This window comes from Salmo trutta, chromosome 8 (genome assembly GCF_901001165.1).
Source record: "Salmo trutta chromosome 8, fSalTru1.1, whole genome shotgun sequence".
NCBI classification, from domain to species: Eukaryota; Metazoa; Chordata; class Actinopteri; order Salmoniformes; family Salmonidae; genus Salmo; species Salmo trutta.
The window spans coordinates 25812870-25840765 of NC_042964.1; the positions used below are offsets into that span (position 1 = coordinate 25812870).

Below are 27896 nucleotides of genomic sequence, written 5' to 3' on the forward strand. Positions count from 1 at the left end.
AGGGAGTCTCAAGGTTTTGCTCGCCTGAGGTAGAGTATCTCATGATAAGTTGTAGACCACACTATTTACCAAGAGTTATCATCTATATTCTTCGTAGCTGTCTGTTTACCGCCACAAACCGATGCTGGCACTAAGACCGCACTCAATGAGCTGTACAATCGTGGCCAAAAGTTGAGAATGACATATTAATTTTCACAAGGTCTGCTGCCTCAGTTTGTATGATGGCAATTTGCATATACTCCAGAATGTTATGAAGAGTGATCAGATGAATTGCAATTAATTGCAAAGTCCCTCTTTGCCATACAAATGAACTGAATCCCCCAAAAAACATTTCCACTGCATTTCAGCCCTGCCACAAAAGGACCAACTGACATCATGTCAGTGATTCCCTCGTTAACACAGGTGTGAGTGTTGACAAGGCTGGAGATCACTCTGTCATGCTGATCTAGTTTGAATAACAGACTGGAAGCTTCAAAAGGAGGGTGGTGCTTGGAATCATTGTTCTTCCTCTGTCAATCATGGTTACCTGCAAGGAAACATGTGCCGTCATCATTGCTTTGCACAAAAAGGGCTTCACAGGCAAGGATATTGCTGCCAGTAAGATTGCACCTAAATCAACCATTTATCGGATCATCAAGAACTTCAAGGAGAGCGGTTCAATTGTTGTGAAGAAGGCTTCAGGGCGTCCAAGAAAGTCCAGCAAGCGCCAGGACCGTCTCCTAAAGTTGATTCAGCTGCGGGATCGGGGCACCACCAGTACATGGCAGCAGGCAGGTGTGAGTGCATCTGCACGCACAGTGAGGTGAAGATTTTTGGAGGATGGCCTGGTATCAAGAAGGGCAGCAAAGAAGCCACTTCTCTCCAGGAAAAAAATCAGGGACAGACTGATATTCTGCAAAAGGTACAGGATTTGGACTGCTGAGGACTGGGGTATAGTCATTTTCTCTGATGAATCCCCTTTCCGATTGTTTGGGGCATCCGGAAAAAAGCTTGTCCGGAGAAGACAAGGTGAGCGCTACCATCAGTCTTGTGTCATGCCAACAGTAAAGCATCCTGAGACCATTCATGTGTGGGGTTGCTTCTCAGTCAAGGGAGTGGGCTCACTCACAATTTTGCCTAAGAACACAGCCATGAATAAAGAATGGTACCAACACATCCTCCGAGAGCAACTTCTCCCAACCAGGAACAGTTTGGTGATGAACCATGCCTTTTCCAGCATGATGGAGCACTTTGCCATAAGGCAAAAGTGATAACTAAGTGGCTCGGGGAACAAAACACCGATATTTTGGGTCCATGGCCAGGAAACTCCCCAGACCTTTATCCCATTTGAGAACTTGTGGTCAATCCTAAAGAGGCGGGTGGACAAACAAAACCCCACAAATTCTGACAAACTCCAAACATTGATTATGCAAGAATGGGCTGTCATCAGTCAGGATGTGGCCCAGAAGTTAATTGACAGCATGCCAGGGTGGATTGCATAGGTCTTGAAAAAGAAGGGTCAACACTGCAAATATTGACTCTTTGCATCAACTTCATGTAATTGTCATGTAATTGTAAAAGCCTTTGACACTTATGAAATGCTTGTAATTATACTTCAGTATTCCATAGTAACATCTGACAAAAATATTTAAAGACACTGAAGGAGCAAACTTTGTGAAAATTAATATTTGTGTCATTCTCGCTCTGGATAAGAGCGTCTGCTAAATGACGTAAATGTAAAATTCTCAAAACTTTTGGCCACGACTGCATACAGCCATAAGCAAAGAGGAAAACGCTCATCCAGAAGCGGCGCTCCTGGTGGCCGGGGATTTTAATGCAGGGAAACTTAAATCCGTTTTACATCATTTATACCAGCATGTTAAATGTGCAACCAGAGGGAAAAAACTAGACCATAATTCTATCCTCCTGATTCCTGCGTACAAGCAAAAACTAAAGCAGGAAGCACCAGTGACTCTGTCAATAAAAAAGTGGTCAGATGGCACAGATGCTAAGCTACAGGACTGTTTTGCTAGCACAGACTGGAATATGTTCCACGATTTTTTTCCGATGACATTGAGGAGTACACAACATCAGTCACTGGCTGCATCAATAAGTGCATCGACGACGTCGTCCCTACAGTGACTGTACATACATACCAGAAGCCATGGATTACAGGCAACATCGGTACTGAGCTAAAGGGGGGAGCTGCCTCTTTCAAGGAGTGGGACTCTAACCCGGAAGCTTATAAGAAATCCCGCTATGCCCTCCAACGAACCATCAAACAGGCAAAGCGTCAATACAGGACTAAGATTGAATCGTACTACACTGGCTCCGATGCTCGTCGGATGTGGCAGGGCTTGCAAACCATTACAGACTACAAAGGGAAGCACAGCCACGAGCTGCCCAGTGACCCGAGCCTACCAGACGAGCTAAATTACTTTTATGCTCGCTTCGAGGCAAGTAACACTGAAACATGCATGAAAGCATCAGCTGTTCTGGATGACTGTGTGATCACTCTCTCCGTAGCCGATGTTAGTAAGACCTTTAAACAGGTCAACATTCATAAGGCTACAGGGCCAGACGATTACCAGGACGTGTACTCCGAGCATGCGCTGACCAACTGGCAAGTGTCTTCACTGACATTTTCAACCTGTCCCTGACTGTGTCTGTAATACCAACATGTTTCAAGCAGACCACCGTAGTCCCTGTCCCAAGAATACGAAGGTAACCTTCCTAAATGACTACTGACTCGCAGCACTCAAGTCTGTAGCCATGAAGTTCTTTGAAAGGCTGGTTATGGGTCACATCAACACCATTATCCCAGTAACCCTAGACCCACTCCAATTTGCATACCGCCCCAACAGATCCATAGATGATGCAATCTCTGCACTCCACACTGCCCATTCCCACGTGGACAAAAGGAACACCCATGTGAGAATGCTATTCATTGACTACAGCTCAGCGTTCAACACCATATTGCCCACTAAGCTCATCACTAAGCTAAGGACCCTGGGACTAAACACCTCCCTCTGCAACTGGATCCTGGACTTAGGTAACAACACATCAGCCATGCTGATCCTCAACAAGGGAGCACCTCAGGGGTGCGTGCTCAGTCCCCTCCTGTACTCCCTATTCACTCATGACTGCACGGCCAGGCACGACTCCAACACCATCATTAAGTTTGTCGATGACACAACAGTGGTAGGCCTGATCAACGATGAGACAGTGTATAGGGAGGTGGTCAGAGATCTGGCCGTGTGGTGATCAGGACAAAGGAGATGTTTGTGGACTACAGGAAAAGGAGGACCGAGCACTCCCCCATTCTCATCGACAGGGCTGTAGTGGAGCAGGTTGAGAGCTTCAAGTTCCTTGGCGTCCACATCACCAACAAACTAACATGGTCCAAACACACCAAGACACTCGTGAAGAGGGCACAACAAAGCCTATTCCCCCTCAGGAGACTGAAAAGATTTGGCATGGGACCTCAGATCCTCAAAGTTATACAACTGCACCATCGAGAGCATCCTGACTGGTTGCGTCACTGCCTGTTATGGCAACTGCTCAGCCTCCAACCGCAAGGCACTACAGAGGGTAGTGCGTACAGCCCAGTACATCACTGGGGCCAAGCTTCCTGCTATCCAGGATCTCTATACCAGGCGGTGTCAGAGGAAGGCCCTAAAAATTGCCAAAGACTCCAGCCACCCTAGTCAAAGACTGTTCTCTCTGCTACCGCACGGGAGGTGGTACCGGAGTGCCAAGTCTAGGTCCAAGAGGCTTCTAAACAGCTTCTACTCAATTATTTCGACTAACCAGTGCCCCCGCACATTGACTCTGTACCGGTACCTCCTGTATATAGCCTTGCTATTGTTATTTTACTGCTGCTCTTTAACTATTTGTTACGTTTATTTTATACTTATCTGTTTTTTACTTGACACATTTTTCTATTTTTCTTAACTGCATTGTTGGTTAAGTGCTTGTAAGTAAGCATTTCACTGTAAGGTCTACACCTGTTGTATTCGGCAAGTGACAAATAACATTTTATTTGGTCCAACAAGTATGTAGTCCCAAGCTGGATGTAGTCATTGTGCGCTAGAAATATGGGACCAAATACTAAACTTTTGACTAAATGTAATACACACTGTAAGTGAATTTGACCAAATACTTATGGCACCTTCAAATGGGGGGACTAGATACATAAAGTGCTCTAATTTCTAAATGGTAAAACATATGTATGAAAGTACCCTCCACGTAAAAGGTGACACTCATATAAAACATTTGATCTAAAATATTGGAGTATAGAGCCAAATGGAACATATTTAGCTTCACTGTCTTAAATACATTGGGGAATGTAACTCAATGTCCTTCTGACTAGAGTTCAACAACTATGATTTCAATAGTGAAATTAAGGTAGGCAGTTATTTGGTCTTGTATTATTAAAACAGGCTACTGATTAGGCAAGCTAGGTGAACGTCAGCTAGCTAGGAAGCTAACTAGCTAACATTAGCTAGCTATGTGGCTTAACCAAGCTTCTGTCTATTATTGGTTAGAAAGATGGTTCTATACTTAATGTATGTTCTAGTCATTGCTAAACAATATGAGTAGTGTAGGTAAGAGATGAAGTGAACCTATAGGAGGAGAGCTCTCCACGAGGTGGATTGGGCATGAATTGATGGCATGCTGTTCAATACTGAGCCATGCTGACTGGCAAGTGCCGTGGATTGGTACAGGGCAATTCCGCGGTATTGGAGTGATGCTGAGACTCAGATTTTTCACTTTAAAATGTGTGTCAAACAAACCAATGATTGCACATTGTTAAAAGTAGTCATTGTGCATAGAGTTGTGTGGTTTGTTTTACTTTGAAGTCATTGGTTTTTGTTTGACACATTTTAAAGTGAAAAATCTGAGTGTCCGCATCACTCTGTTATCGTGGATTTGCCCTACACCTGGGCTCAGTCCAGTCCCACATCCTGTTATCACTTATTTGGCAAAATAATCAACCATAGTTTCCTCTTTTGATACAGCAGTGTTAAAATGCAACATTAAGATGTTAAAACATTTAAACTCCAATTGAGTGACATTTCCGGTCACATCTTGTGGACATGTTTACGTACTGCTATGCGGTTTGTTGCCAACTTTACGGTTTTTACGTTTTAATTAGCATTTTATATTTTTTTTCCCTCGCATGACTTTTTTCATTCAACTTTTTCACCCTGGACGCTTTATCCGGACATGGTTCTACACGACCTCCACCAGCTGAAGCTAAGTAGTAACATTAACATTATGCCCTCTAATTACAGTCGCTGTACTCATAATATACAGGAGGACGGTCGCCTTATGTTGAGGATAGCCATACTTTCTCATGGCTTCTGGACGGAAATGCTGTAGGAATGCTCAACCGGTGTCGCTCATTCAGCTGTCAAACTTTCAACCGGTTTTCCCCATTAAGCAACGAGTCAGAGGCCGAGCCTCCTTTGGTCTGTCCTCCACCCGTTACATGGCCTGAGACGCCAAAGCCTCCCACCATTAGCTCTGACAAATTGAAAACCCTAGTCATTGGCGACTTCAATACCCGCAGTATTAGACTTAAAAAGAATCATCCAGCGATCATACACTGTTTACCAGTGGGCAGGGCTACCGACGTTAAGGCTAATCTGAAGATGGTGCTGGCTAAGGCTAAAACTGGTGAGTGTAGAGAGTATAGGGATATTGTTATCCACATCGGCATCAACCATGTTAGGATGAAACAGTCAGAGGTCACCAAGTGCTACATAGCTTCAGTGTGTAAATCAGCTAGAAAGACGTGTCGGCATCGAGTAATTGTCTCTGGCTCCCTCCCAGTTAGGGGGAGTGATGAGCTTTACAGCAGAGTCTCACAACTCAATCGCTGGTTGAAAACTGTTTTCTGCCCTTCCCAAAATATATAATTGGCCCTCTTTCTAGGACTCACCCACAAACAGGACCAAGCCTGGCCTGCTGAGGAGTGATGTACTCCATCCTAGCTGGAGGGGTGCTCTCACCGTATCTATGAACATAAACAGGGCTCTAGCTCCACAATGAGAGAGGGTGCAGGCCAGGCAGCAGGCTGTTAGCCAGCCTGCCAGCTTAGTGGAGTCTAGGTTGGGAAAAACTAAACATGGCTGTGTTTGCTCTAGCTATCTCACTGGAATAAAGACCTCCATTCCTGTCATTATTGAAAGAGATCGTGATACCTCACATCTCAAAATAGGGCTACTTAATGTTAGATCCCTCACTTCCAAGGCAGTCATAGTCAATTAACTAATCACTGATCATAATCTTGATGTGATTGGCCTGACTGAAACATGGCTTAAGCCTGATGAATTTACTGTGTTAAATGAGGCCTCTCCTTCTGGTTACACTAGTGACCATATCCCCCGCGCATCCCACAAAGGCAGGGGTGTTGCTAACATTTACGATAGCGAATTTCAATTTACAAAAAAGAATGGCTGCATTTTCATCTTTTGAGCTTCTAGTGATGAAATCTATGCAGCCTACTCAATCACGTTTTATAGCTCCTCGTGGAGTTCCCTGAATTCCTATCGGACCTTGTAGTCATGGCAGATAATATTCCAATGTTTGGTGACTTTAATATTCACATGGAAAAGTCCACAGACCCACTCCAAAAGGCTTTCTGAGCCATCATCGACTCAGTGGGTTTTGTCCAACATGTCTCTGGTCCTATGCCACAGTCATACTCTGGACCAAGTTTTGTCCCGTGGAATAAATATTGTGAATCTTAATGTTTTTCCTCATAATCCTGGACTATCGGACCAGCATTTTATTACGTTTGCAATCACAACAAATAATCTGCTCGGACCCCAACCAAGGATCATCAAAAGCCGTGCTATGAATTCTCGGACAACCCAAAGATTCCTAGATGCCCTTCCAGACTCCCTCCACCTTCCCAAGGACATTAGAGTACAAACATCGGTGAACCACCTAACTGAGGAACTAAATTTAAACTTGCGTAATACCCTAGATGCAGTCGCACCACTAAAAACAAAAAACATTTGTCATAAGAAACTAGCTTCCTGGTGGTATACATAAAATACCCGAGCCCTGAAGCAAGCTTCCAGAATATTTGAACGGAAATGGCGCTACACCAAACTGGAAGTCTTTCGATTATCTTGGAAAGACGGTACCGTGCAGTATCGAAGAGCCCTCACTGCTGCTCGATCATCCTATTTTTCCAACTTAATTGAGTCGAATAAGAACAATGCCAAATGTATTTTTGATACTGTCGCAAAGCGAACTAAAAAGCAGCATTCCTCAAGAGAGGATGGCTTTCACTTCAACAGTGATAAATTCATGAACAACTTTGACGATAAGATCATGATCACAAGAAAGCAAATTACGGACTCCTCTTTAAATCTCCGTATTTCTCCAAAGCTCAGTTGTCCAGTGCACAACACCGCCAGGACCAAGGGAGACAAAAGTTTTTTAATCCTATATCTCTTGACACATTCATGAAAATAGTCATGGCCTCTAAACCTTCAAGCTGCATACTGGACCCTATTCCATCTAAACTACTAAAAGAGCTGCTTCCTGTGCTTGGCCCTCCTATGTTGAACATAGTAAATGCCTCCCTATCCACCGGATGTGTACCAAACTCACCAAAAGTGGTAGTAATAAAGCCTCTCTTAAAAAAGCCACACCAGAAAATATAAAAAACTACCGGCCTATATCAAATCTCACATTCCTCTCAAATTTTAGAAAAAGCTGTTGCTCTACCATACTAAAGACAATGTATACGAGTGCTTCAGTCTGGTTTTAGACCCCATCACAGCACTGAGACTGCACTCGTGAAGGTGGTAAATTACCTTTTTAATGGCATCAGACCAAGGCTCCACATCTGTCCTCGTGCTCCTAGACCTTAGTGCTGCTTTTGATACCATTGATCACTACATTCTTTTGTAGAGATTGGAAACCCAAATTGGTCTACACGGACAAGTTCTGGCCTTGTTTAGATCTTATCTGTCGGAAGATATGTTTGTCTCTGTGGATGGTTTGTCCTCTGACAAATCAACTGTAAATTTCGGTGTTCCTCAAGGTTACGTTTTAGGACCACTATTGTTTTCACTATATATTTTACCTCTTGGTGATGTCATTTGGAAACACAGTGTTAACTTTCACTGCTATGTGCACGATACACAGCTGTACATTTCGATGAAACATGGTGAAGCCTCAAAATTGCCCTCCCTGGAAGCCTGTGTTTTAGAAATAAGGAAGTGGACGGCGGCAAATGTGTTACTTTTAAACTCGGACAAAACAAAGATGCTAGTTCTAGGTCCCAAGAAACAAAGAGATCTTCTGTTGGATCTGACAATTAATCTTGATGGTTGTACAGTTGTCTCAAATAAAACTGTGAAGGACCTCAGTGTTACTCTGGACCCTGATCTCACTTTTGACAAACATATCAAGACTGTTTCAAGGACAGCTATTTTTCCCATCTATGTAAGATTGCAACAATCTGAAACTTTATGTCCAAAAATGATGCAGAAACATTTATCCATGTTTTTGTCACTTCTAGATTAGACTACTGCAATGCTTTACCTTCTGGTTACCCGGAACACAACTGATTGGCTCAAACGTATTAAGGAGTAAAGAAATTCCACAAATTAACTTTTAACAAGACACACCTGTTAATTGAAATGCATTCCAGGTGTCTACCTTATGAAGCTGGTTGAGAGAATGCCAAGAGTGTGTAAAGCTGTCATCAAGGCAAATGGTGGCTACCCTGAAGAATCTCAAATATAAAATATATTTGGATTTGTTTAACACTTTTTTGGTTATTACATGATTCCATATGTGTTATGTCATAGTTTTTATGTCACCACTATTATTTTACAGTGTAGAAAATAGTAAAAATAAAGAAAAACCTTTGTATGAGTAGGTGTGTCCAAACTTTTGACTGGTACTGTAGGTGTCCTGGAGGGCAGGTAGTTTGGTTCCAATGATGGGTTGGGCAGATCATACCACCCTCTGGAGAGCCCTGCAGTTGCAGACGGTGCAGTTGCCAAACCAGGTGGTGATACAGACCAACAGGATGCTCTCAATTGTGCATCTGTAAAGGTTTGTGAGGGTTTTAGGGGCCAAGCCAAATTTCTTCAGCCTCCTGAGGTTGAAGAGGCGCTGTTGCGCCTTCTTCACCACGCTGCCTGTGTGGTTGGACCATTTCAGATCGTCAGTGACGTGTATGCCAAGGAACATGAAGCTTTCCCCCTTCACTGCCTTCCCGTCAATGTTGTTAGGGGCGTGCTCCCTCTGCTGTTTCCTGAAGTCCACGATAAGCTCCTTTTGTTTTGTTGACGTTGAGTGATAGGTTATTTTTCTGGCACCACTCCTAGGGCCCTCACCTCCTCCCTGTAGGCTGTCTCGTCATTGTTGGTAATCAGGCCTAATACTTTTGTGTCGTTTGCAAACTTGATGATTGAGTTGGAGACGTGCGTGGCCACGCAGTCATGGGTAAACAAGGAGTACGGGAGGGGGCTGAGCATGCACCCTTCTGGGGCCCCTGTGTTGAGGATCAGCAAAGTGGAGGTGTTGTTTCCTACCTTCACCACCTGGGGGTGGCCCGTCAGGAACCAGTTGCACAGGGTGGGGTTCAAACCCAGGGCCCCCGAGCTTAATGATGAGCTTGGAGGGTACTATCGGGTTGAATGCTGAGCTATAGTCAATGAAGAGCATTCTTACATAGGTATTCGTCTTGTCCAGATGGGATAGGGCAGTGTGCAGTGCGATGGCGATTGCGTCGTCTGTGGATCTATTGGGGCAGTAAGCAAATTGAAGTGGGTCTAGGGTGTCAGGTAAAGTTAAGGTGATATGATCCTTAACTAGTCTCTCAAAGCACTTCATGATGGCAGAAGTGAGTGCTATGGGGCGATAGTCATTTAGTTCACTTAGTTACCTTTGCCTTCTTGGGTACAGGAACAATGGTGAACATCTTGAAGCAAGGGGAGAGCAGATAGGGATTGATTATGTCCATAAACCCTCCAGCACTCCACAAATGCAGCTTTAAAGAGTTTGGCCTGATCTAGCTGTTAACATTAGAACCCTCAATTACCTAGTTTATACATGTTTCTAATCAGGAATTTATCCAGTGTCTAATGATTGAATCACTCTAGATGGTATTAACTGATGCTCCACAGATACAGACTGGTTGACACTGTCAGTGGCCGTCTTGTGGTTGGTTTCTGGCACTGCAACTAATAACCAAGACATTCTTAAAGGGGAGAAATTCTGTCCTCTCCTCGACTCTTCCGTCTTCCTCTCCTCCATTTCCTGGAAACCGAAAAGTGGGTGGAGTGGTTGAGGAGAGTCAGTTCGTTTGTAGGCGAACCGAGGAGTGTCCTCCTCACCTCAATAGCCTACTCTCCCGGAAGGACACTGAAGTGCATCTTCCACGGAAGAATTTGGAAATCTGCAACACACCCTTTGAATCAGCTGTTGTTTAATCAGAGAAAATCATGCACACATTTAAAAACGATACGCTTACATCACAAATGCCATTTAGCAGACATTTTTAAAGTCATGCATGCGTACATTTTACGTATGGATGGTAATGGGAATCAAACCTACTAACCTGGCATTACATGCGCCATGTTCTACCAACTGAGCTTCTTATACTTTTATTAATAACATGTCTTCCACAACTAGCTAAATTAGTTTTTATCACTTTACACATTTATTTTGGGATTCCACCCCTGTAAAGGTAATTTGCCTGATGATGAGTCCATGACGAGTGGAGGAGAGTCTAATATCATACACGCGCATTTGTTTCAACATTTCCTTTCCTCGCCTCCGCTCCTCAATTACCTCTGACATTTTTCAAAAGCAGGTGAGGAGAGGACAGTCGAGAAAAACCAATTGAGATTCTCCCCAAGACTAACCTACGTCGTCTTACCCAAACAACAAGAGGCTACATCGTTAGACACAGAGCAGAACAGGGTTGTTTTACCAGTCACATTTTATTATTATTTTTTTGTACATTTCAAGTTGTTTTGATAGATGAGTAGCGGCACAGAAAGTCCCATAGCCATTGTTGAATTGAAGGAACTGTAGTTACATGGCATTGTACTGCTTGGAGATAGAGAGGAAGAGACTTTGTCAAAGATGATGTAGAGTAGTAGAATGAAGACGAGTCATCCTGGGTCGTATTCAATAGAGCACAACATAGCAAAACATTTTGCAGTGGAAAATGTGTTTTTATTAGGTAGTCAGGTAGTCTCTGTCTGTTTTCTTCATTTTGGTGTCTAGTGAACACGACCCTGGTAGTGCTGTACATTGATTAACGTATTGTTGTGTGTTATTAATATGATGAGCAACTGCTAGCTTGGTATCACTGTTGTTTCACTTCATTCAGTATGGTTTTACCAGGCTAAGCACTTGCTGCAAACTCCTATGTTTTGGTAGATAGAAGCTTCCTCTAACCACTGATATAGGAGCGGATATTTGTCATTAGCCTACTGGTAAAGGTTAGTGCTCTGGGTTAAGGTTATCTGATCCTAGATCTGTGGTTGGGGGAAACTTCTACCTAGAGAGTATCTTACTTGATGAGGATCAACTGATCCAAACTCCTGAAACCCTCTGATTTGGTATAATGGAGCTCTAAGCATTGGAGATTTAAAGGGTGTGGAGATTGGTGAAGCCATTGTTGTTCAATTATGAGCACTGGTTATGGCTGGACCATAGTTACAGAATGAGATCAGTTATCAGCTCTGGGTGAAACATCATGATGTCCAAGATTCCGTTCTAGAACCAGAAAGTCCAAGCAAGTGGAAGACGCAACGGAATCCAAAGATGCCCATTCTTGATCTACGCCGAAAAAGTAATGAAAAGTCACACTCAATGGGATATCACTTGTCAAGGCCCTGCAAGATGTCCCCTTTATTGTAATAAATGATTGAGAACATTTCCCATCCTGTCCTCCTTGTCAGCGATAAACTTTTAGATGAAAGTGCGTTTGCACACTGTCAACTCCCCCTTTCCCTACAATGTTACATTCACATTAAATGGTGCTACCAAAACTCTCTTTGGATAAAGTGGATGATAGCAGTTCATCCTTGCAGTTATTATTACTCAGAGTAGAGAAGAAAGAATCAAAGTTTTGGATTCTGATTATCTGATAGCAGGAAGTAGCTTGTAGCGCTGATGACAAAGAGATTGACCTTGAACACAGTGGCTACAAAACATCTTGAACTGAAAAGAATATGTAGCACATCTTTTGTTTCCTTTGGCACCTATTGTGCCAAAGCATTTAATTTCTCAGTTACCAAACCAGAAACGTTGTGGTTACATCCAGTGCGTCCAACTAAAGTATGACTTTCAACACAACAGTATGGTCATTCAGGATAACGTTATCGAAAGATAATGTGATTATTTATGGAATGAATATCCTTATTTCTAGACTGATTGATATTGAGATATTGAATGCACATGTCTGTTGCCATACTTGTTGTACTGTATCATTAATATGTGTAATGTAGATGCCTGCAGATGTGGAATTATAGGTAATGTAGTGTATTTAGGGTGCGTTCTCCCAGCTTCCTGTCTCTCCACTGTTACCATGGTTTCCTCAGCTAGATTCTGGAATCACTCAGAGATAGGCTAGTCTTAAAGGGGACTGTTAAATGTTCAGGTAAAATGTACAGGTAGTGTCGGCCTCAGGTGTGCCCAGTATCTTATTGTTCGCCTTTTACTGGGTCGTATTCGTTAGTGCACACCAGAGCAAAACGTTTTGAAACAAAAACAATTGTATCTTATTTTCCCTCCCCATTTCAGTGCATTTTCTTCCACTTGGTGTGTAGTGAATACGACCCTGGAGTCCCTTTGTCCACTCGTAAAGTCCGAGTCAAACAGTCATTCCCTTACATTCAGTCCCTTTCCAAGTGTCCATAAGGTCCAATATGGCATTGGTTAATGCAGAAGGGTAAGGATTGGAGTGTTAGTTAGATGATGGGAGAAGTAGGTATAGAACCACAGAGTTTGAGTATGGGACCAGACTTCATTTCCCAAAAGGGGAAAGTAAGAGACTCTGAGACCCTCCTCCTCAGTCTCCTTTGAACAACTGAATCAGATAGAAGGCTATATTGGCCCAACAAACCTATGGGGATGTGTGATGCCTTCTGGTCGTATCAATTGTGTTATCGGATTGCATAGTGGAAGAGAAGAGATCGGGGTAACAGGTGACGAGAGAGCTGAAATACATCTGGGTGCAGTTCAAAGAATGACCTAAAGCAGGGATGGGCCATGTTTTTTTTTTAGGAACTCAGTCTGGGTCTCAACTTACAGTTGGGAGTTAGAATAGTAGAATACACAAGGCGCAGTTTTGAAATGTGGTTGTGCATCAGCAAATTTTCTCTTAAGTCAGTCACTGACAGTCACTCAATCAGCTATGTCAGCTAACAATTATTTTATAAAATGTTTTACTTATAGTAATCATGGCCGAATACCGACCAGACATGCAGGGCACATGCCCAGGGGCCTTCACCTCCAGGGGGGCCCAATTGATTTTGTTAGTCACTCTCACTCATTAATCATATTAACATGGCATAAGTCATGGCAAAATGTGTAGATTTGCAGGAAATTAGTTTTAAAACTGCAAAAATGTATCTCCACTTCATGGCAAAATGGATAGAATTGCAGGAAATTAGCTGTAAAACTGCAAATTCTTATCTCTGCCTCTTGGCAAACTGAGTAGAATTGCTTGAATTTATTATGAAATGGCACACCTTTTCCCTCCGCACCATGGCAAAATGTGTAGAATTGCAGGAAATTTACTTTTTTTCTCTCCACCGTCAAGACGGGGGCCAGTAAAATGTTTTACATGTGAGGTAGGGGGATGCCAACCAAATCTCGCTTAACGCCACCAAAAGGCTAGGGACGGCCCTAGCTACTGGTATAATGCATTTAGTTAAAAGAGTTAAGTAGTTTAACTGCACAAATAGATTGATTGTACAAATCAGAGACAGGTGTGGGTATGGATGTGGGTACACAGACCCGTGAGCCACTGCGGCCCCTCATGATGAGTTCAGATTTTTTGTGGCCCCCACCCCCATCAAAGTTGCCCATCCCTGACCTAAAGGGAAACAAGGTATTAACCAGGTGTTTGTAGGGAAGGGATCCATCATCCATCCAGATAGCAGATCACTCTGAAAAGTGGACACCTTTGAGGACCAAGGAGGATCAAATGAAAACCAGGCAGGGATCTAGTTGTGGGTAGGATCCCTCCATCCAGATGCAGATCAGTAGAGGAAAATGGCTAGACTAGATAGCTGAAATTGATCTGGGTGCAAGTTCAGGAGGACCTAAGGGAAACCAGACTCGAGTCAGGGATCTAGTTGGATCTAGTAGATCCCTCTAGATCAGCAGAGGCAGCGTCGGTCGCTCTTGGTGACCTCCTCGGAGGAGTGGACCACGTTGGGAACGAAGCCGCTCTTCACCCCCTCCCAGCCCTCCTGGATAGTGATGTCACCGCTCCTCACCTAGGGTGAAGATACCAAGGTTAGAAGGGACAATGTTGTATTCACATGCTAGCCTGGTCCCAGATCTGTTTGTGCAATCATATCAACTCCTTGTCACTCATTGTCATGCCAAATGTCATGTTTGCCATGGCAAGGAGTTGACATGATAGCACAAACAGATCTGGGACCAGACTATTCACGTGCAGAATATTTTGATAATAAACAAATTAATTGGCCCAGCTGTTGCCATTGCTAAGCTAGCCAAAGATTGTACAGGACTCAATTTTAATTCTTGACTCAAACATTGTATCTTCAACCTAGAGCTCCTCACCAGCTGAAAGATGTCCTTGGTCAGCTCCGTGAAGGCGTGCTCCACGTTTATGGCGTCGCGGGCCGAAGTTTCTACGTAACGCATCCCGTAGGCGCCGGCGAGTTTCTCAGCCTCCTGACGAGTTACCTGGAGAGGTAAACATGCGATAGTTTTATCTGTTTATATGGAAATGTGTTGTGCATTATTTATAATATCATTAGTAAAGGTATGGGGAAAATGTATTTATTTCAATGCTCAATCAAACACACACACACACACACATCCCACCTACCCCCCTCCACACATACATGTAAACTACTGCAATCTGATAGGCTACCTGGCGCTGAGGCTCCAGGTCACACTTGTGGCCGACCAATAGGAACACAATGCTGTGTGGTTGGACGTGGCTCCGGGCCTCCTCTAGCCAATCATGAACATTCTGGAAGGAACGGCGGTTTGTGATGTCAAACAGGAGGAGCCCGCCCACTGAGTTACGATAGTAGGCTCTGGTGATGGACCTGGAAGAGGGGAGGAGAGAGGGATGGGAGGGTGTTTATGTTAGGAGGAGATGAGAAAGGGAATAGGGAGAGAAGGAGAGATAGACAGGAAGTAGAGGAGAGAGAGAATTGAGAGAGTGTTAGAAGGAGAGGGGAGACGTACAGTGTTATAATATTGTTGGGCGGGAGAGAGAGAAATAAAAATAGATATGTGTTGGGAGGCGAGACAAAAGTAGCAAGCAACAGATGTGAAAGTGAGAAAGGGGGAGGAGAGTGTGTGTAGTGAGGGAGAGAGAAAGTTTGGCAGAAAAGAGGGAGAGAATGTGAGAGAAGGAAGGAGGGAGAACATGAAGGGGGAAAGAAGTGAGAGGAGGGATATGACAGACATGCGAGTTGTGGGTGATGAGGATAGAGAGAGGGAGGGAGAGGCAATGAAAGAATGGAAGAAGAGGAAGACATAGAAAGAGAGGATGAAGATAGGAGGACAGTGGTAAAATACATATTCAAAGGAAATAAAGAAGCAGTTTAAATGAATCACAGACAAAAGAGCAGGGAATGATGAGGGATTATGATGGAACGCTGACCAAGCAAGGGTGTGTGACCAAGCAAGGGTGTGTGTGTGTATGTGTGTTTAAAGGCTGTTAACTATTTCAATATGTAAAATAAATGTTTATCTATGAAAAGGGACTCCTGCATACTTGTTTTTCACTTTTTAGAAACTAAACTATTTATAGGCCTATTCTAACTGTGTCACGGATGTTCCAAAGTGTAATATTGATGTAGACTAACCTTTGTACCTTATGCACTGTTTCAATAAGGCACCTTTGAATAGTCAAACAACAATATCAGTAGTGGCATGACAAAAACTGTGTCTGGCAGTTTAGACCTTGGTGCAAATGGCAATTGTGGGCTATCCTATCCTTTGATATCCTTGTATATACTTTGATCAACAATTATGAATGATAGCTTAATAGAAAGCTCTGAATTAAAATGATATATACATTTCATGGTTTGGCCAGCTGGACAAGAAGCATCCTTGATAAACAAGAGCAAGCAAGCATGATGGATTATACCGAAAGCACAGTTAATGCATAATCATCTGTTTGACAGTCCCCCCCCCCCCCCCCCCCCCCATACCTGAAGCGCTCCTGTCCCGCGGTATCCCAGATCTGTAGCTTGATGCGTTTCCCTGGCTCGATCTCCACCAGGCGAGAGAAGAAATCCACTCCGACCGTCGGGTCACTCACCTGGGCAAACCTTCCCTCCGTGAACCGCCGGATCAGGCACGATTTCCCCACCGTCGAGTCCCCAATGACGATGAGTCTGAACTGGTACAACCATATCGCCTCCATGGTGACTGCTGTCTAGCTTCTGTTCGTGGAATTGTGGTCGGATGGAACACACGCACAGGCGAGACACAGACACATGCAGGGACACACACACAGCGCAAAAGCCTGAGTCAGTTAACCCATAACAACAGTGCTTTCAGAGGCTAGATAGCCTCGGGCGCCCTGGTGAAAGCCTGTGAGAGAGACTTCGCAGACAAGAGGGACAGCTATAACGGAGATTTCAATTGGTTACTGCCCTCCCTCCTCCACAACACCGTAGCTTGGCTTCCCAACAGAGCGCAGCCCCTGAATGATAACGAGGCCTTTGGATAGAGCACAACACCACTACTCTTTGTGCCCTTGTTTTGTGTCTAAATTCCCTTTGGTAGCAAGAAAAAAGGCACTTCTCTTCTGGATTTGACTATGGCTTTGATCTAGGCCTAAGCCCTCCTGCGGTGGTACAATGCCTATTATAGTCCACATGTTTAATTACAAGCATGTGACTATTGGAAATCCGCTTTAGCCTATATTGGCCAACTTTCAAGTCACTTGATTGTGGCAGCTATTTGATAGCCTGTGTTTTACGTTAGGCTACGAATAAAGCCCTATTGAACTTCCCTTTAGGAAGAATTCAGTTATTCCATTCTATTTGTAGCCAGTGGCACTTAGGTCACTTTAAATACTCTATTCTATAATCTATTATTTTCTATTCTATTCCATAGACCTATGCTTATTTAAAACCCTACAATGCAAGGATTTATTATGGTATTGCATTCTATGCACAGGCCTGGTTATGCAGTCATCAGACTGCCTCCAGTGACATCTAGGCACATAACTCACTCTGGCCGGCCAGGAATCACACAGTCAGCTTGGTATGCAAACACAACCGTGGACAAACAGATCCCCTACATAATACCTGGAATATCCACCCCCCATAGCTGTTGCCTGAGACCGGATATAGGCTTCAGCTAGGGTCTCTGGAGCATTGACATGGACAGTAGCCTAGGCTAGATTTGACCCTATTATGGTAACTACTGGTCACCATAATGTCTATTGTGTTGTACACCGTGGATATTTCACATCAGGTGCTTTTGGATTAAATATCAAATGATTTATTCCAGATTCGATGAATAGACCCCTCCATTTTGCCTTATGGTAGGATCATTGCTTATTTTAGTCTTACAGGCATCATTTCACCTGATATGTCAGTAATGGTACATGGAATGGAGAACAGCAGAATAGAATCTCCACGATTATTTGATGCAGAAGTGCATGAGACAACATCCCTTCTGTCGCTCTCACAATAGGCTTTCAAGGCCAAGTAGTGTCGCTTTTCTTATTTCTCGCACCATTATCCTCAAATAAGAAGGCCTTATATAGTTCACATTTGCTAGAAAGGCCTATTGCCTAAGAGAGAACGAAATGGTTTCATCTTACGTGGTTTGGTTGCGCGGCTCAGAACCCGATTGCTGCAGGTTCCATTGCATTGAGAAGCTTTCGTAGAACAAACGCCCGAAAGAACGTCTCACAGCAACGCATGAAGAGCAGTTTACAATTGCCCTGCGGAAATCTGCTAACGGGTCTCCGTTGTGATGTCTTTATAACGGTCTATTAATGACTCCCTAGAAAAATTCACAGCACGCTTTACTCCCCAGAACGCTATCATTTGTGAATGATAGCCTAGGTCTACACTGTTGTTTTAAAATCACACAACTGTAAAATGTGATAGACCTATGGCTAAATGCTGAAGGTTAGTTTTGTTTTCACACCTCTCCTTATCTCGTTTTGTGTTTTTGAAGGAAGCTAAACGAAATAAATGTTGCTGCTGATGAAATGGCAGCGGGAGCAGCAACATCACATACCCTGACTCATTCCACCGCCCAGCCCGCATCAGCACCTCTACTACCGTAAACATCAATATCGACGCGCACAAACACTTTATCCGCATATCTAGAAAAAAACAGCGACACAAAAACTGTGTTAATAAAACTATTACAGACGTAACATGTAGATCAATGTCCTTGGTCTTAAGTCGTTTTATGAAATGTAATTCATTTGACCTATCGGCTACCATTTTTTGGTAGGTTATTGAAAGAACCTCTCACCAATAGACTTTTATAGCCTATCCATCAATATTAGTAAGCTAAAAGGCAAAAATATAGATAGGGCCACTGACACTAAATATTCAAGTTTCAGACCCTATATACTGCGTAACAGACATTAAACATATTTTGGACTTTAACTGATATAACTGTTCATAATCGTACGTGTAAAATTGACAATATTGTATGCGCGTAAAGATACATAATCATGTATGTTTGGTTACCAACAGCTGCTTGTGCGTTGATCCGGATACAGTGTATCAAATACGCTAGATATGTAGTTCGTTTCCTTTCCCCCAGCAGCAAAGTGGTGGACAGAAAGTACAGTGAACTATTGACTTACTGTATGTACACAACTTTATCAGTAAACTAAAGGGCTGTGGTTGCCTAATCTCCAAACAGCTGACGGGCAGAAACTTCGTGCGCAGATTAATGGCAACGGCTTCCAGACGAGATATGCGCGCACACACACCGTAGACTGTTTGACCAAAATTGACAGTTTGTGGATGACTTTGCGCTGACTACTCTTTTTAGAAGTTCTCATTTTTTGCTCTGGATGGAATGAAGGTTGGGTGGGAGAAAGAACGAGAAAGAAATAATGAACGTTTGGTAAGAGAGAAGGGTCGCCTAAAGGATACATTGCATGAAGTGAACTCTGATATAAGGACGTGTATGGAATAGAACAATTGCAAGAAAGGAAGACCATTTCGAATATTTTTGTGCATGCACATTTTGAATAAAAGAGGGGGAAGTTCCTCTTATTTTCTGTCTTCATCAATTCATGAATATTGTTTTCTCTTGCTACTAAGATTTTGATAACTATTCACCTTTGACATACAGGCAACTTCAGGTAACGGGAAAAGAGAGCTGCTGAAAAGTGGACCCATATTAAATAGAAAACTGAAAAAAGAGGACACTGACTTTTGTAGTATTATTTTCACATAGAATATTACATTCAATGTGAACAACTAAGTTGTAGCCTATCTTTTTTTAATGTCAAGCCACAACCCAACCATGCAGCAGGAACGCTTGTTGAAGGTTCTAGTCATCGGTGACCTGGGGGTCGGGAAGACATCCATAATAAAGCGTTATGTCCATCAGATATTCTCCCAACATTACAGAGCCACCGTCGGAGTCGACTTCGCCTTCAAACTCCTCAATTGGGATCACAAGACGGTCGTGCGACTGCAGCTGTGGGACATCGCAGGTTGGTCAACTAATTACGGGTAATCTACTTCGACAGTTCGCCTACCTTTACTTTCATAACTGTTATATTTTATTTGATACACAAGTTTAAAATATTTCAAAAATATGTCACGCACATGGTATGGTGTCGATAATAGTGGAACATCGCCAGTTGGTAAACTAATTACGCATAGAATAAGCGTAGGCCTACGGTAGGCACACACACACACATTTTCTAATAGTAGTAGCCTAACCAACCTATTATTGAGCCTCTCTATATTTCACATGACCTGATAATCGACATATAACTGACATGTCCTGACATACACTGTGCTATAAAACAGTGTAATCGTGTGAGTGTTTGTGTATGTGTGCGTGCATGCCTGGCTGTGTGCGTCTGTGTGTGTGTATGTGTGTGGACTTTAGCCCGTTAGTCAATGCACATGCACTAGACATTTTAAAACTCGCAAACATCGCACCGAATGTGGATCTAGCGTTTGTCTGCTGATCGTTCAGCGTTTCATTTTTCAAATCGGGGCGCACTCGGTTCGCAAATGACGTTCAGAGGTAGGAAGTACTCTCGGCCAGCAAACGCTATGGGTGTGTCTGAGCCCATATGGTGCTCTATCTCTTAACTGTCAGCAGACTTTTCCTCCGTATCATCTCAACCGTAGATAATGACATCATCACACCATGAATCTTCAAAATTGCAAAGGAAATGGGGAGGGAGGGGGGTTTCGCCTGTCCACTGTGCCCAGGTTAATGAAACCATAATGTTGACAAAAAGGCCTCCAAAAAAGTAAATTAATCCTTACAGCCAAATAATAATACATAATAGATCAATCATTTAGTTTTACATATACATATATTTCATATCAATATTAATTGAATCCAAGTTTTTCTCATAATAGTATAAACAAGTGTCATTAATCACCCACAATCTGGTTCATAATAATGGACTATTCCACCCTGAGACAGTCCCCATGCATTGTTTCACATGATATGATTGCAAACATGACATTCATTGAAATTAAGCTGCAACAATGAAGCGCTTTCAGCGCAGGGCAGAGAAAGGAAAAAGAAAGAAACAAGATGTATGTGTAGCCCATGTATCTGATGCTGTCTGGCCAAAAACAGAATGGCATGTCATACTCTTTTTGGCCAGACACAGCATCAGATGCATGGGGTACATACAGTATACAGTAAGACAGAGGGGCGCTGTTTCGCTCACTTGAATGCTTTATCCGGTGAGATAGTTTCAACCGCTTGTGAATTGAAGGAAAGTTTAAGGGTGCACAGTGCACTGTTCAGATGCTGGAATTATTTTGGATGAACGTGCGAAGGTAACCTACTTTTTGAAGTGATTTGTTTGACAATAAGATGAAAACATCATGACTGGTTGTGTTCATGGCACATTAACAGGTAATGCATTTTTACAGTTAAATTAAAGGCCTCAGACTGGCCTCTTGCTGATCTAGGATCAGGTTCACCCCTATCCATTGAGTCTTATTAATTAAGACAATGCATGTAGGCAGTGGAAAGACAGAGATAGACATTGTAGGAGAACATAGCAGGAAAACCAGTGTGATGGTATTTACACAATGCATGCTGGCTATTGGCAGTAACAACCAGTGATATTTCAAACTATATGCTGTACGTTATGTGTTGTTAGAAAGACCCTGTTCTCTCTCTCTCTCTCTCATGGTTATTCACTGGTATATTACAGTCATGTGAGAGAGGTTAACTTCCAGGAGAAATGTCATTTCTATGTCAACACTCACTTAAACACACACACACGCACACATACACACACATATAGATATACACACACATACACTTGACATTTCTCAACACATTGGAGTATCGCTTTGCTTCTAAAGTCACTTTATTGAGACATATTCATTGTTGTTATGTTGTTGATTTAGATGGTATAGTTGTAGATGTTGTTGTTGGTGCTGTTGTTGTTGTTATATCATTGTTGTTGTTGTTTCCCCAGGCCAGGAGCGCTATGGCAACATGACGCGGGTTTACTACCGCGAGGCTGTAGGAGCGTTGGTGATCTTTGACATGACGCGGGCCTCTACCTTCCAGGCTGTCCTCAAGTGGAAGGGAGACCTCGACTCCAAGGTAAGAGATACATTATTATTTTAACATGCTTAGAACTAGTCATAATGAATTATACATGCAGGTTGTACTATACAGTGAGGTGGTAGTGAGTGCCTGTACCCTGAGTGGCTCAACTAGTACTATCCTCTTTCAAATAAAACATCTCCACCGTTGTTTACATTTCATAAAGACTTAAATTTTTTTTTTTTTTTTTACATTTGTTAAGATCCTTCTCTCCTCTCATCCATCTCACCCCTCACTCCCATTTTCTCTATATTTCCTTGCCCTTACATCTTTCTCCCCCATTTTCCTCTCCAACCCCCCCCCCCCCCCCCTCTCCCTCACCCCACACCCCTCCCAGGTTGCTCTGGGTAACGGGAGGCCAGTTCCGGCCGTCTTATTGGGTAATAAATGTGACCAGCTGAGTACGGGTCTCTGTTCCAAACTACCCAAACTGGAGAACTTCACTAGAGACCACGGCTTTGTAGGGTGGTACGAGACCTCCGCCAAGGTGAGGGGTGTGTGTGTGTGTGAGAGAGCAAGACCATGGTTTCGTAGAGTGGTAAGAGGTCAAGGGTCACGACATGGGGTTGCTGCATAGAGAGGGATGGGTCTCTATTGTTGCTGTATGTTGTGTATATCAGGGGATACAAGCTTTGTGTTTGGAAATGTTAAGAGATGTGTGTGTTAGCAGACAATGTTTTGCGTGTACGAGTTGCTTTCTGGAATGTAAAAAGTGTCATTATACCTACTTTTTGCTAGCTGAGTGAGGGATTGTGTCTGTGCATATAAAGACTTTTTTTCTTCCCATTCTCTTGCTCTCTCTCTCTCTCTCTATCTGTCCCTCACCCCCTCTTTCTTTCTCTCTCTCTCATGTTATGTCTCTCTCTCTCACACACATCTCTCTCTCTCTTTGCCCTTCCATTCTTTCCCCCTCTCTCCCCTCTCCCACCCCTCTTAGGACAACACCAACATCGACGCGGCCATCATGTGTTTGGTAGAGAGCATCATGGCTGTAGAAGAGGAAAGGCCGCCAGCTGGAGATCCTAGGGACCCTAGTGTCCTGGTCTTACCACGCTTTGACTACAATAGGACAGGGATGGCTGGACTGCCTGGGTGCGATGGGTGTAAAAAGCGACCTCTGCCTGGCCGAATGGAGATGGGGGATATTTGAGGGATGAGAGACGGTGAGTGATGGGGGGGAAGGAGTGGAGGAGAGATGATAGGGAGCTAACTAGTTGTGATGGGTGTAATAAGTTAACTCTGTCAGGCCAGAGGGACATGGGCGATATCTGAAGGGGGGATAGAGGGAGAGAGAAAGACAGCGGCTTTTGACTCCAACATGCTAGGATGGAAGGGGACTGAGGGGGAGAGATGAAGGAAGAGATGGGAAGGAGTAGGGGATAGAGAGAGAGGGGGATGGGAAATATAGTGTGTGTAAAAGAGGGTAGCATGATACTTTAGATATGGATGGACTGCTGCTAAGGGTCATGTGAGCTGAGCCTGGATGACATGAGAGATCTAATCACATCACAGTGGAGGACAGAAGCATCCACATCGGCAAGGAAACAGCTGTGATGTTATCAATAGCGTTGCTGTTGCAACACACTCATCACGAAGGCTGCTTTCGTAAATTCACTCTGGCCATCTACTCCGATTTCAGAGCACTCTCATTTGAGTGTGTCAGAGTGCAGAACAACTGATGAATTTACGAACTTGCAACACCCCTTGAAGAAGACCAGTGTCAATTAAAGTCTGCAAAAAAACATCATTCAATTGTTGCCAGGGGCACAGTTACAGTCACTAACGCTCTAGATAACATGAAAACAGCCTAACCAGCTCTGCTAGGGCAAGTAAAATGGCCAGTGAGGTGTTCTCTCATATGTGTCTGGAAGTAGCTAGTGAGCTAGCCAACTTTAGCCAGTTAGCTTGGGTGCTTGATTGCTGTTGCGGGGTCAGAACACTCGGATCAACCCTTCTCCTCGGGCCAGAGCGTCCAGTATGCACTCTGAACGCTCCGAGAGCAAAAACGCTCTGAATTTACAAAACAGACAATCTGACAATGCTCTGAATTTACAAATGACCCAGAGCGTACCATGACACACTGGAGGCAATTTATGAACACACCCATAGTGAAAAAGAGACAGTGTCGTTCTATACCAAAATAAGATATACCATCTTCTGTCTGTATGTGTGCTTGTGTATTTAGTTATAACCATCAACATTAAACTTCTGCCTCTACACAGCTTTGTAAAGTATAATTAATGTTCAACAAGCTATGGTCAGGTCACACCCATTAACCAACAGCTTGAGAATGATGCTAAAGCTTACTGAATGCTTCCCAGTCGAAACAGTTTGGACCTGTCTCCTCCCCTTCATCTAAACTGATTGAAATGGAGTTACAAGTGACATCATTAAGGGATCATAGCTTTCACTTGGATTCACCTGGTCAGTCTACAGTATGTCATGGAAAGAGCAGGTGTTCTTAATGTTTTGTATACTCGGTATATATTATGCAACATTTTGTGGCGTTTTTGTTCGTTTTGGTGTTCGGCAGTGTTCGGAAGGTTTTTTTCCGGCGTCTACGCCCCTTTGTCTGTGATTGGTCAACAGTAGGGATTCCTCAATGAAGTCTTTGTTGTCAATCAACGACAAACAACTAGTTTTCATGCAAATCTTTTCACTTGAGAAAAACTGCACCAAATATCTTAGTTAGTTGTCAAATTGGGCGACTAAGACCTCAGCAAAAATGTAAACATTTGGCAGATTTCGTGATTTATCTTAAATTGATTTTTACTATTTTGAGGAAGTGTTACTGTATGTTGTTACGGTGTCTCAAGAGGGTCAAACTGTAATATTTTGAAGCAAATATCATTTTAAGGGAGTATGTTAGGCACAGACGTTCACTTCGCCTAGCTGAGTTCTGCTAGGAGCAAACCAACCTAGCATGCGAACGCCTTTAGTCTGTGATAATGAAATCGGGAGGCTGAAAGGTGTAAATTAGTCTGTCTCAAATTGCACCCTATTCAGCAGTAGTGATAGGGATTTTTTTTAATACAGTTACATATCACAATATTATTTTGGATGATATATCAATACTTAAATTGTCTCCAAGTATGGATTTTTTAATTTATTTTTACTAGGTAGCGTTAGCTAACGTTACTCAGCTGTACCTGCACCAAAATGACGGTATTTTTAATCCTATAGATTTTTCTCCATCTTCTTTTCAAATAGTGAGACATGTTTTCAGCACTTTTACTTCCATGACTGATCAAAACAAATGTTAGTATGCTCTCTCTTGCATCTCTGCAGCAGACATATGTTTAAAACATCAAATAGCAATTAAAAAAAAAAAAAAAAAAAAAAATCGCAGTATCGAATCGCAATACATATAGAATAGTGAGAATCGCAATACATATCTTATCGCCACCTAAGTATCATGAAAATATCATATTGTGAGGTCCCTGGCAATTCCCAGCCCTATTCAGTAGTGCAGTATGTAAGGAATGGGGTGCCATTTGAGACAACCTTAGTTAACACATGTGCCTTCAGAAAGTATTCACACCCCTTGACTTTTTCCACATTTTGTTGTGTTACAGCCTGAATTTAAAATGTATTACATTTAGATTTTGTGTCACTGGATGACACCCCATAATGTCAAAGTGGAATACATTTTTTAGATTTTTTTACAATTAATAAAAAGGAAAAGCTGAAATGTCTTATGTTAAGTGTTCAACCCCTTTGCTATGGCAAGCCTGAAAAGTTCAGGAGTAAAAATGTGCTTAACAAGTCACATAATAAGTTTGATGGACTCACTCTGTGTGCAATAGGGTTTAACATGATTTCTTTATGAATACCTCATCTCTGTACCCCACATGTACAATTATCTGTAAGGTCCCTCAGTCGAGCAGTGCATTTCAAACACAGATTCAACCACAAAGACCAGGAAGGTTTTTCAATGCCTCGCAAAGAAGAGCACCTATTGGTAGATGGGTAAAAATAAAGAAAGCAGATATTGAATATCCCTTTGAGCATGGTGAAGTTATTAATTATACTTTGAATGGTATATCAATACACCCAGTCACTGAAAGATACAGGCGTCTTTCCTAACTCTGTTGCAGGAGAGGAAGGAAACCACTCAGGGATCTCACCATGAGACCAATGGTGACTTTAAAACAGTCAGAGTTGAATGGCTGTGATAAGAGAAAACTGCAGATGGATCAACAACATTGTAGTTACTCCACAATACTAACCTAAATCAGAGTGAAAAGATGGAAGCCTGTACAGAATAAAAAATTACAAAACATGCATCCTGTTTGTGATAAGGCACTAAAGTAAAACGGCAAAAAATGTTGCAAAGAAATTCACTTTATGTCCTGAATACATAAAAAAAGCATTATGTTTGGGGCAAATCCAACACATCACTGAGTACCACTTTTCATATTTTCAAGCATGGTGGTGGCTGCATCATGTTATGGGTATGTTGTCATCGGCAAGGACTAGGGAGTTAAGGATGAAAAGAAACAATAGAGCTAAGCACAGGCAAAATCCTGGAGGAAAACCTGGTTCAGTCTGTTTTCCAACAGACACTGGGGGAAAAATTCACCTTTCAGCAGGACAATAACCTAAAACACAAGGCCAAATATACACTGGAGATGCTTACCAAGACGACATTGAATGTTACAGCTTGGACTTAAATCGGCTTGAAAATCTGTGGCAAGACATGAAAATGGCTGTCTAGAAATGATCAACAACTAACTTGAAGAATTTTAAAAAGAGTAATGTGCAAATATTGTACAATCCAGGTATGAAAAGCTCTTTGAGACTTACCCAGAAAGACTCACAGCTGTAATCGCCACCAAAAGTGATTCTATTGACTCGGGTGTGAATACTTATGTAATTGAGATATTTATGTATTTAATTTTCAATAGATTTTCTGCAATTTCTGAAAATATGTTTTCACTTTGTCATTATGGGGTAATGTTTGTAGATAGGTTAGAAAAATAATCAATTTGTAATATACACAAGGGGAGACAGAGAGCTGGTTTCAAGCGCAGGGCGCAGCAGGTGCTTATTGCAAAGGACCACAGTAGGAGGCAGGTAGCTGGGTCCAGGAGCAGGCAGAAGGTCATACACAGGGGTCCAAAAGGGCAACAGTAGAGGCAGGGACAAGGCTAGTAACATAGTCCGGGAGATTAGGCAATAGGTAGATAACAGGAAATACAATAGGCTAAAACTATCATACACAGGAAGAGTAACTCACGGGGAAAACCAGCGCTCTGACAGCCATGTCACAAAACAAACAATACCTCTCAGTGATGGGGTGCAAAGAACTGAACTAAATAGTGTGTGATAATGACATACAGGTGTGTGAACAGGTGATCAGAATTCAGGTGATTGGGATCTGGAGAGTGAGCTGCGTTCAGGGGATCTACGTGTTTGAGGGTGTGAGTTGGAAGCAGACGTTACACAACTGAATCCATTTTGAATTCAGGCTGTAAGACAACAAAATGAGGAATAAGTCAAGGGGTACCAAAACATTTCTGCAACATTGAAGGTCCCCAAGAACACAGTGGCCTCCATCATTCTTAAATGGAAGAAGCTTGGAGCCAACAAGACTCTTCCTAGATCTCGCTGCCCGGCTAAACTGAGCAATCGGGGGAGAAGGGCCTGGACAGAGCTCTAAACTTCCTCTGTGGAGATGGGAGAACCTTCCAGAAGGACAGCCATCTCTGCAGCACTCCACCAATCAGGCCTTCATGGTAGAGTGGCCACACGGAAGCCACTCCTCAATAAAAGGCACATGACAGCCCCCTTGGAGTTTGCCAAAAGGCACCTAAAGACTCTCAGACCAGGGAAACAAGATTCTCTGGTCTGATGAAACCAAGATTGAACTCTTTGGCCTGTAT

The 27896-nt window shown here is 42.9% G+C and overlaps 2 protein-coding genes across 3 annotated transcripts; one reads left to right on the forward strand and one right to left on the reverse strand.

Moving 5' to 3' along the window:
- Window positions 1–10945: 10945 nt before the first annotated feature.
- Window positions 10946–18513, reverse strand: rab39bb (RAB39B, member RAS oncogene family b). Its single transcript, XM_029760653.1, has 5 exons — window positions 18032–18513; window positions 16404–16637; window positions 15107–15287; window positions 14791–14916; window positions 10946–14480 (listed from the first exon to the last, which is right to left on the reverse strand). Exons 2-5 carry the CDS (start codon window positions 16616–16618, stop codon window positions 14361–14363), a joined length of 642 nt encoding a protein of 213 aa, XP_029616513.1. The 5' UTR covers window positions 16619–16637; window positions 18032–18513; the 3' UTR covers window positions 10946–14360.
- Window positions 18514–18803: 290 nt separating this feature from the next.
- Window positions 18804–25350, forward strand: LOC115198597 (ras-related protein Rab-38). 2 transcript variants are annotated; one of them, XM_029760651.1, is made up of 4 exons: window positions 18804–19903; window positions 21878–22008; window positions 22349–22498; window positions 22949–25350. In XM_029760651.1, exons 1-4 carry the CDS (start codon window positions 19690–19692, stop codon window positions 23159–23161), a joined length of 708 nt encoding a protein of 235 aa, XP_029616511.1. In that variant the 5' UTR covers window positions 18804–19689; the 3' UTR covers window positions 23162–25350. The 2 variants fall into 2 exon arrangements, with proteins under 2 accessions (XP_029616511.1, XP_029616512.1); XM_029760652.1 differs by having other exon boundaries at window positions 18817–19922.
- Window positions 25351–27896: the final 2546 nt, after the last annotated feature.